Here is an 11,475-nt window from a genome sequence, read left to right as displayed (position 1 = left end):
CCCTGTCTAGAACTTGTAATGCTAATTATTCTTGCCTTTACTTCTCCTTCACATCTCCTATTCACCAGTCAAGGACTTTCTTTTCTCCCTAGAGATAAGAGTTATGCAATTTGGGAGTCTTTGAGATAGACCCACTGAAAGCGTATTCCAGTTGACTCACCCTCGTCCCTGTTCAGCATGGAAGGAGCCAGAGCGGGTCTGTGTCCCGATTCCCATCAGAGGATGGTGTGATAAGAATTGGAGATAGGAACTGGCTAGGCAGTTAGGGTAAAAAGACCCCAAAGAAAAGTAGCCAGTTTCTTGGTAAAACTCATAATGTCCTTGGGCCTCTTAGCAACTTACTTCATTCCAAAGGCCAAAAATGTCAAAAATATTTGGGAGCTTTTATCTAATCCTTAAAAGACTTTAGGATTACCTCTTCCGAGGGGGGAATGTTAGAGTAGCCAAAATTCCCAGTATAAAAAAAAAAAATCGAAGAAAAAAAGAGTACATGAAGTTGTCAGAAAAAAGGGTTGGGAGATATGGGAGGAGTTGGAGGGGAAGGATTGGGCATGGATTTGGTCAAAACACCTTATATGCATGTATGAAATTCTCAATAAATTATTTATTTAAAAAAGAAGATAAAATAAAATTTTAAAAATCTTCTGAAACTAAAAAAAAAAAAAAAAAAAATTCAAGTGAAGAAGCGGAGTATTGTGATACCATTCCTTTAATCCCTGAATTCAGGAGGCAGAGGCAGGTAGATCTCTTAAGATTGAAGCCGGTCTGGTCTACATAGTGAGTTCCAGGTCACCTGGGGCTACAGGGTGACCCTGTCTCAAAAACACCAAAGGAAAAAAATTCAAGTGATGACAATGTCTAAAACTGGTAGCAAATAAAGAGCTTCATAGTTAAACAGTGTATAAATTTAGTTTCATCATGACATATATATAATTTGACTTCATTTAATAATTGTGAATATTAATCTTGATTGCCAAGTGGACAGGATTTAGAATCACCCAGGAGACAAACCTATGGATGTGCCTGTAAGAGTGCATCCATAGAGTTTGATTGAGGAGAGAAGACCACCCTGAATATGAAACCATCATTCCATGAGATAGGGCCCAGAGTGAAGAAAAACAACACCAGTTGAACACCATCACTCATGTCTCTTTGTGTTCTGACTACAGACACAGTGTGACCAGCTGCCTTACTCTCTTTCTTCCATGCCATCCCCACAGTGATAGACTGTGCTCTCAAACTATGAACCAAAAGAAATCTTTTCTTCTTTAAGCTGCTTTTGTAGGCAATTTTTTGTCACAGCAAGGACATATTAGCTACTTTTCTGTTCCTGTGATAAGACACTGTGACAAGGTAACTTATAGAGGGAAGAGTTTATTTAGCATAAATTCCAGAGAATTAGTCCATAATGGTGGGGGAGGCATGGCTGAGGTGGCAGGAGCAGAAAGCAAGCAGGCACAGGAAGCAGAGGGAGACTAGAAATTTGGCAAGGCTTAAGAACTCTCAAAGTCTGCCCTAGTGACGTGCTTCCTACAGTAAGGCCACACCTTCTAAGACCTCCCAAATCAGCGCCACCAGCTGGGGAAAAAATGTCCAAATACTTGGAGCCTATGGGGGACATTCTCATTCAAACCATAACAAATGAGAAAAACTAAGTAACACAGTTGGTAATATTTTATTTCTCTGTCTCATGATATTAGAGAAGGTAAAATGGGGCCAGTAACTAGGAGAGAAAAATGTAAAGACATATCTAAGTATAAAGTTATATTTTTGGTAAACAATATTTTTAAAAGGGAGTTTTTGGATAAGAAATAATTTTGTATGATTAAATGAACTTTTTGTCCTATTGTAAAAAATGTGAAGAAATAATATAGTGTAAGGTACACAATAATTTAGGAAATTTTTCTATAGACTAACAAAATAAAATGGGATAGTAGAATCAAAGAAAGAAATGGAGTTAAGATATATTTGTTTGTTTCCGAGCTAAGGGTGATACAATAGGACAATTGTGTAGAATAAAAAAGAGCTTCAGAGAGGAAAACACTGTCAACCTGGCAGAGAAAAAGTATTGCTGAGTGGATACCCAAGAGGATTCTAATGTACAAGCCAAGCCACTGTTTTCTCCACAGTAGCAAAGGAGAAATATGAATACATGGTAAGAAGTGGAAGGATGAAGGTGCAGAAAAAAGTGAGGTTACATACAATGTATGGTGTTTCTGAGCTCTAGGAAGAAGTATGCTGTGCCTGTGAAAGTCACAATCAAGGACATCTTGACAGGAAAAAGGTGCAGAGTGATAAACAAGGACTACTCATCTCATCTGGAATCTACCTTCCTGGAATAGTTTCCTTTACATTTTGCCATGGTTGAATGTTCCCAAAGGTTTTATCTATTTTGATTGCCTGAGCTATTATTGCTTTTGAATATGAAAATTATAAAGAAAAGTCCAGAAAGCTAAAGAAGAGATGGGATTCCTTAAAAATATTTTCTTTCTCAATACAAAGTATATGTGAAGATAAAGACCTTAGGAAGAAAAATATGTTCTGTTCTTTTTTTGCATCTGATTCCTTCCAACTAAATGATGCCAAAGTTTATACTTCTTTATCCAGAAGTTCTGAATATACCAAATGGCCAGTTCAACTCACTGATTATAGGAAAATTTTATAAATAAATTCTGGAACATAATTTCTCTCTACTGAAAAATGAGTCATTAGATTGCTTTGAAACATGAGTGCTTCACATACTATTCAAAGGACCTCTCAGTTATAAATAAGTAAAGAGGCTAAATATAAACCACATCCATACCTCTCACAGCTGACTGGGGAGGCTGAGTCAAAACTTTTATGTCTAAGGCACTGTTGATATTCTCTTCTAAAGAAGCGCAGTATCCATCTACAACACTGGTGATAGTATCCTTCAGAGTTCCGAGGTTATGGAAAACATGAAGAGCTGTTCCCACTTGAGTTGGATTCTTAAACAAAGGTGACATGGAATGAAAACAGATATAAATTGGAAATGAGAAAAACCAATATAAATCTATAACTCTAATTAGTATTTCAATAGTTACTACTATATGTCCAAATTAACAAAGGTAAGAAAAAAGACAATTTGGAACAAATATTATTCTTAATCATATTTTTTTCATAAGGTAGTAAATATATACATGCATATATACATACATATATTTGTGCATTACCCTTTTGTTTCCTCCTTCAAAAGAGAGTAGCAAGTTTGGAAGTCTGTTGTTTAATAGTAGATCTTATTTAAAATTCATCACCAATGGCTACTAAACATGCCATTATGAAATTAAAGGCAATCCTATATATGTTATAAAGGATATAAATGGTCTGCAGGGCCGGCAGAGGGCTGAGCCATATATTTTTTGCAGGGCCTACTATGGATCTGTCAGAATACTGAGTACTGGAAGCAAAGGAGTATAACAAATTAAGTCCCAACCCTTATGGAGTTTTTAACTCATTGTGAAATATACAAAACAAAAATAAACCAGAACATCAGGTAGTGATAAGTACTTTTTTTTTTTGGTCTTCTTGGGACAGGGTCTCCCTGTAGTTCCAGCTGGCCTGGAACTGGCTATATCTGTCTCTGCCTCCCAAGTGCTGGGATTAAAGGCATGTGCCACCACACCTGGCTGTGATAAGTACTTTCAAAAAACAACAACAAAAGCCAGGTGTGGTGGTGCATGCAGGTGGATCTCTGTGAATTCAAGGCCAGCCTGGTCTACATAATGAGTTCCAGGACAGCTCAGGCTATAGGGAGACCCTGTCTCAAAAAGACCAAAAAACAATAACAACAACAATAACACTGAGAATAAGAATGGAGAATTAGCAGATCACTAGAGAGGAGCAAGAGAATGCAGCTCTATGGTGATCCTGAGAGAGACCAGAGTATCCTGAGCGAAGGACATTAAAGAAGATGCAGGAAACAGGTCTGTGAAATGGTATCAGCAAAGGACTGAGAAAAAAATGTGCTTGGTGTGCTAGTGAAAGGGCAGGGAGGCCTGAGGTACCTGCAGCAGCAAGAGGGGAGGCAGGCAGCAAGCAGCATCAGCACTGCCAGCCAGCAGAGACAGCCTTGAAGATGTGCGTGCTTAGATCTGTTGCTAAGTGAATGGCTAAATAACTAGCTAGAAGCCAAAACACTGACATATATTTCTAGGACAATAGCTAAAATTCTTCCTTTATGACTCTATCTTTGTAAGTTAAATTATTTCACTAATTTGTTTTCTAGATGTTTAAAAATAAGATAAAAAAGTCTCTTGTGAAGTCTATTGGTATTACTATAAAATAATATACCCTCTGCAGAGAAGAGGGAGGGAGGGAGAAAGAGATGGAAGGACAGAGGGATGGAGGTAAATCAGAGGCAGCTTTAAAAATAACAGGAAATAAGTTTGGTAAATAAAAATCCATTCAAGATTTATTTTTTATTAAACAAGAAAAAAAAATCAAGTGAATATTATTCCAAATTAACATGTTCTGATGAGGAGAGATGGCTCAGCATTCAGAGAACTTGCTGCTCAAGCGTGAGGACTCAGAGTCTGGATTACCAAAAACCCAGGTGGGCCTAATGGCCCACATGTAATTCCAGCCTCTTAAAGGAAAGTGCAGATCCCCAGAGCAAGCTGGTTAGCAAGACTAGCCATATCACTGAGCAATGGGTGTAACTGGCAGAATCTGCTTCAGTGAATAATGGAGAAAAGCAATGAGGATAATTTGCTGACCTCGACCTAAGGCCTCCACACAAATGCACACATGTGCATGAATCCAAATATACGTGAACCAACACACATACAAAAACTTGCACACACATACACACACATACACACACATAACGCACAAATACACACAAACACACAAAAAATAAAGGGAAAAATGTTCTAAGTAAAAGGCTTAGTATAGCCGGGTGTGGTGGTGCATGCCACTGTGGAGCACTGTGGAGGCAGAGGAAAGCAGATCTCTGAGTTCAAGGCCAGCCTGGTCTACATAGTGAGTTCCAGGCCAGCTGGGACTACAGGGAGACCCTGTCTCAAAAAGACCAAAAAGAGCTTAGTATAACATCATAATATAGTTGTATCTTCATATAGACCTTCAATTCTACACTTCTGTGCCAAACAAAACAAAAAAAACATAGAGGAGAAAGCGGCCTAATATAAAATAACTGGGGCTGGGGAAACAGCTCAGTGAATAAAGTGTTTGCTATGCAAGCATGAAGAACTGAGACCAGATCCCCAGCAATCACGCAAAAGCTGGGCATAGCAGCACGTGTCTGTAACCCCAGCACTGAGATGGCAGGGACAAACAGATGCTTGAGGCTTGCTCAACAGCCGGTTTAGCTAAAACAGTGGCAAGCTTCAGTTACCGTGAGAATCCCCGCCTCAAAAATAATAATAATTAAGTAAATAAGGAGCTAAAGAGATGGGTCAGTGTTTAAGAGCACTATCTGCTGTTGCAGAGGCCCTGGATTCAATTCCCAGCACCCACACGGCAGCTAACAACTGTCCATAACTCCAGTTTCAGGGGATGTGACACCCTCTTCTGACCTCTGCAGACATTGCATAACATGGGTACACTTACATACATGTAGGCAATACACATAAAATTTAAAAAGGTATAAAAAACATACAGGAAGACCCCTGACCTTAAGCACCGGTGCATACACAGGCACATGTTCCCTATACATAGGTCCATACACTCATACACCACATAACTGAAAACAGGGTTCAACTTTTTTTCCATTATTTCTATCTTTTTACTTTCTTCTAAGAGGGAGGGTGTGTGTGTGTGTGTGTGTGTGTGTGTGTGTGTGTTATCTTATTATCAGAGACAAAGGCTCAAAACAGGGACAAAGAAAAGAAATTTGCCATGCCACTACTCACAAGTATATATAATCCAAGAAACCATTACTGAAGTAAAAGTCAGTAACTCTGAATTGTTTATGGCTTCTTAAATTGTACCCTTCCAAGTATTATTACTACTTTAACTTTTGAAAACACTATTGATTAGTTTTGCCTGTTTGTCACCTTGCCTAAACAGAATTACAATTTTGTATCTGGCTTCCTTTTCTCAGTATCTTATATATAGAATAATTCCATGTTGTTCCATGTAACAGTAGCTGTTTATTTCATTGCTGTTTAGTACTGCATTGCAGAAATATAAGTTCATCAACCCATTCTATTGTGAATATATGTTTGGGTTATTTTCAATTTTAGATATTTTAATTAATACTGCTGTGAATTCCAATACCACTTGATGAACATATGCATTTCTGTTGTGTAAAAGTAGAATTGAATTATAATGTGTTTCCATGCTTAGTTTTATGGATACTGCAGATTTCCCAAAGCCACTGCAACAATCCATAGCCTTACCAGAAATTCCAGATGCTCTAGCAACTCACCTAAAATTATAACAATCACCACTTTAATTTAGTTACTGTTTTCAGTGAGCACTATGGTTTTAATTAATTTTTCTATAGTGACTAAGGAAGTTATCTTTTCATGCATGATAAGTATATGTTCTAGTTACCTTTATGTTGCTGTGATAAAACACTGACTAAACGCAACTTGGGGGAGTAAAGGGGTTATTTCACCCTACAGCTTACAGTCCATTAAGGTAGGAAGTCAAGGCAGGAACCTGAGGCAAGTGCCTAGAGGCAGGAACCTGAAGCAGAAACCATGGAGGAATGCTTTACCGCCCCTGACCTTGCTCAGCTAACTTTTTATAAAGCTCAGGCCCACCTGCCAAGGGATGGTACCACCCATAGTGGGTTGGGTCCTCCTACATCAATTAATAATCAAGAAAATGCCTCACAGGCATGCCCAAAGGCCAGTCTGATGAAGGAAATTCTCTAATTGAAGTTCCTTCTTCTCAGGTGACTGTAGTTTGTGTCAAGTTGACAAAAGACTAAGTACAGTATCTATTTTATGTGTGTGTGTGTGTGTGTGCGTGCATGCGTGCCTGTGCATGTGTGTGTCATAATACATGTTGTCCTGTTGTCCATTTTTCTAACTGGTTCATTTTTGCTATCTATGTATTTGTACAAAATGTTTATATATTTTAGATGTAATCACTTTATGATTGTATTTATTGTAAAAACGTTCTTTCTTTTACATGGCTGGAGAGATGGCTTGGCTCAGCAGTTAAGATCACTGATTGTTCTTGCAGAGGACTCAGGTTCAATTTCTAGGACCCACATAGAGGCTATCAACTGTTGGTAACTCCAGGTCTGGAGGATATGATGTCTTCCTCTGACCTCCTTGGGCAATGCATGACACAGGTGCACTTACACACATGCAGACAATACACATATAAAATAAAAATAAAAATAAAAATTTTTTTTTGGTCTTTTTGAAACAGGGTCTCTCTGTAGCCACAGCTGGCTTTGTAGACCAGGCTGGCCTTGAACTCACAGAGATCTGCCTGCCTCTGCCTCCCAAGTGCTGGGATTAAAGGCATGCACTACGATGCTCGGCAAAAATAAAAATTTTTTAAATGTTCTCTGACTAAAATCTTTTTAAGGAAAATGACTTCTAATTTGAATGTAATTCTTCATTAAGCAGAAAAAATTCCTAATCTGAATGCATATTTTATTGTTAGCACTTTTGGCATCCTGTTTTTTAAAATATTTTTTGTTCTTTAAAGGTTCTATGAGCCTTTGTTGGTCTGAGCAGTAGGAAGCAAGCAATGCAGTCACCAGGGCTTCAGCCACAAACCCAGAGGTGGTTCAAGGCAAGCATGCCAGCCTGGTGGCCATCCATCTGGGACTGCTCCTCCAGTAGAAGACCACTGAGACATACCAGGTCCTACTGCTTTACTCCCAGATCAGGGGGCTGAATTCCTTGAATGTATGGGGGCTTAGGGGGAAGGCTTCGTGGGAGGGATGGTAGAATGCAGTGACAGGAAGATGGAAAGAGGACCATTAGAATAGGAAGGATTAAATGGGGTGGAGAATGAGAGGGCAGGATAGAGGAGGGGATATAGGGGAAGTAACACTAGAAAAAAAATCATATGTAAGCCTAACACTATAGAAACTTCTTAAAGTGAGTGTGTGTGTGTGTGTGTGCGCGTGCACACAGGCGTGAGCGCACATGTGCATTATAAAAAGAGATTAAAAGGAGTTACTTGATAAGAGGGGGACACTGTCCCTTCTAGACATCATATGTAGGAATGACTTTTATAAAGTGAAAATAATTTTAACTAATGACTTTTAATTAACCTTAGCAAAACCATGTGTTCTTGTGTCTAGTGACCTGGGTACCTGATCTCATTTCCTTGGTAATACTCAACCCAAGAAGATAATGAATGAGTGTAGGCATGCTTGAGAATTAACATATCAATGTGCTGAAAGACTGTGTGCCCATCTTCAACACACACAGTGAAGACTGGCAAGGACACATGACCTTGGCTGAATGACGTATTCCAGAAGTAGGGGTGAAAAGACAGGATGGTCTGTTAAGATAATGGTGGGGCCAAATTTGTACTTTCCCAATTGAAGCTGGAGAAATCATTTTCAATACAATTATGGGTGGGGCTGACTGGAGGACACAATCCCAGAGAAAAGGGCTCCAGAGAAAGTTCCATCAGCACAGCCCCAACAGACAGTTCCAAGAGATATTTGGGGGAACAAGCGTCTTCTGAGTTCAGGCCTATTCTTAAAAATTAAATTTAAGAGTTAGGCCATTTTTTCAGGTAACTATAATGTTGACATAGTAATGTCATAATCATAGGCTAATGAAAACAAAAACTCTCAATGCCAAGAATGGACTGTAGTCTCTTTCTAGAAAGTGTTGATCAGGGGTCCCATGGACCCTCAAAAAATACTGATCATTGCCCTGCTCTTGGTTACCCACTAGAACTGGATGGTAAGACCTGATTTCTGAAAATATTACATACAGGAGCTGTAAAACAAGAAGAAATCAAGCTGGTGCTGACTTCAGAGCCTCATCTCTACTGGCTAGCATTCACAGTGCTGGAGGGTGACGTGCATGTTACTGGAAGGAAAAAATAATCATCACCCTTACCCATCTGTGAATTCTGTGAACTACAACTGGCCTGGCAAAATATGCAGTGATACAATAGTGGTACAGGTATTATGAGAGCAACCAACTACTCTCTAATTGAACTTAAGGTCTACTTCATAGGCTGGAGCCCATACCTGACATTCATATCAGGCCTAGGGAACCTGAGGCAAGACAGGTCCCAGGACTTAGAAGAAAGCCCAATACTATTTTTTATGAAATACTTACTTTATTAAACTAACTCCTAATGACTTCTTGTTATAACCATAGATTAATGCACATCTCAAATCACACCAGAGAAACTATCTTTATGCAGCAGATGGTGATTAATGCAAAAACCCACAACTGGCCAACATGCAAGACAAAAGGTTGCAGAGTGCTTATCCCTGAATAAGACACCTGTATCGAACTTCTGCTCCCAAGGCTAAGGGATCACTGCAGAAAAGGAGGCAGAAAGATTCTAGGAGCCAGAGGTGGTGGATGATCATAAGGAAATAGTCTTCCAAATAGTTGGTCAGTTACTCATATAAACTCACAGAAACAGTGATATCATGCACAAGTCCCATATGAGCTTGAACCAGAAAAAAATCGCAGCAACGACAAAGGAAAGTGGGTAAGAAACCCCAAACCAAACTAAGGAAATTTTCTATTTAATAGAGTATATTAAATTCAGCAGGGGTCAATAAGGAGACATGCAGATAGGGGAGGGGATCCAAATAATCATCAAATTATACTATATGAAAAAATCCAATAAAATTATTTTTAAAGTTCTATGTATTTATATAATGTATATTGATCATATCCATCCATACCTCTCTTCATTTCTCCCAAATATCCTAATCCCACTGGGCATGGTGGTGCATGCCTTTAATCCCAGCACTCTAGAGGCAGAGGCGGGTGGATCTTTGTGAGTTCCAGGCCAGCCTGGTATAGTGAGTTCCAGGCCAGCTGGGGCTACAGGGAGACCCCGTCTCAAAAACACCAAAAAAAAAAAAAAAAAAAAAAAAAAAAAAAAAAACCCCAAATATCCTAATCCCATCTCCCTTGAAGATTCATGTCATCTTTTCATTAATTACTTTCGTTATTAACAATGCCCTGAGTCTAATTAATGCTTCCCACATGCACATGGGTATATGGCAAACCACTGAAGCAAGGACAACTTACAGACAGCCACATCCCCAAAGGAAAGTGCCTCTCCTTTTATAGCCATCAACTGCCAAACACCGTCCAATAGGAGTTAGCATCTTTCCTGGGCGGGCCCTGCAGCACCCACCACGCCTTGATTTCCCCAGACTCATTCACCCTACCAGCTCCCCTGTCCTGTCTCTCCTCCTAGCCTGGGTACTGGCCCATTTCTTCTCTTGGCACCCCAGACACCTGGGCTGAATTTGGCCCAAAATCCCCACTGCTTCTTGAACCTTTGCATCCATACCAACCCAGTTCTTGCCTGCAGTCCCCAGGAGCCCTCTGGACCTTGTCCCACCACCACCTACCTTTGCATCCCTGGGCTGGCCAGCCATCAGCTTCCTGGTGCTAGCATCTTTCCTGGGTGGGTCCTGTGGTAACCACTAATCCGTGACTCCCCGAGCCTCATTCACTCTCCCAGCTCTCCCACCCAGTCTCTCCTCCTAGCCTGGGTACTGGCCCACTTCTTATCTTGGCACCCCAGACTCCTGGACTGACCTCTTGGCCGAGAATCCCCACTGCTTCCTGATCCTTTGTACTTTTAATTACCATGTGCCAAGTAGATAGAGCATGGGCAAAGACCAAATGCTCTCAGATAAACCTTGCCTAGACATATATTACATTATTTGATCTGGTTGTATGTATAATTTGTCAACAGAGAGTTCTCAAAAGGAGATAAAGATGGATAAGAAGCATCTTAAAAGGTGTTCAGCATCACTAGTAATTTGGAAAATGCAAATTAAAACCACTTTAAGATTTCATCTTACCCAAGTCAGACTGGCTAAGATCAAGAGAACAAATGATACCAAATGTTGGAGAGGATGTGGGGAATGCTCATCCACTCCTGGTGGGACTGCAAACTTGTTCAACCCCTATGGAAAACTCTTAAAAACAATGAGCCAGGTGTGGTGGCGCATGCCTTTAATCCCAGCTCTCAGGAGGCAGAGGCAGGCAGATCTTTGTGAGTTCGAGGCCAGACTGGTCTCCATTAGCGAATCCAGGCCAGCTGTGGCTGTAGAGAGACCTTATCTGAAAAAGACCAAAAAAACAAAAACAAACAAACAAACAAAAAACACACAAACGAACCTACTGTTTGACCCAGTTATTCCATGCCTTGGCATGTACCCAAAGAAATCATCCTATTGAAGAGACACTTGTACATCCATGTTTGTTGCTGCTCTTTTCACAATAGCAAGAGATGGAAGCAACCTAAGTGTCCTTTATTGACGAGTGGGATAATGAAAATGTGGTTCATTTATAC

General features: G+C 39.9%; 1 protein-coding gene across 1 annotated transcript in view; it reads right to left on the bottom strand.

The window, feature by feature from the left end:
* The window catches only part of Cog5 (component of oligomeric golgi complex 5), a gene marked incomplete in the record, with an annotated part of 398,569 nt that overhangs the window by 190,214 nt on the left and 196,880 nt on the right, over positions 1–11,475 (bottom strand). The window contains 1 exon segment of the mRNA XM_017797544.2: positions 2,804–2,969. Coding sequence (XP_017653033.1) covers positions 2,804–2,969 — 166 coding nt within the window.

The sequence above is a fragment of the Nannospalax galili genome, unplaced genomic scaffold, assembly GCF_000622305.1.
Source record: "Nannospalax galili isolate Female #2095 unplaced genomic scaffold, S.galili_v1.0 scaffold312, whole genome shotgun sequence".
NCBI lineage: Eukaryota > Metazoa > Chordata > Mammalia > Rodentia > Spalacidae > Nannospalax > Nannospalax galili.
The sequence above is the reverse complement of the archived record's forward strand: the minus strand, read 5'-3'. Positions and strand labels throughout refer to the sequence as shown.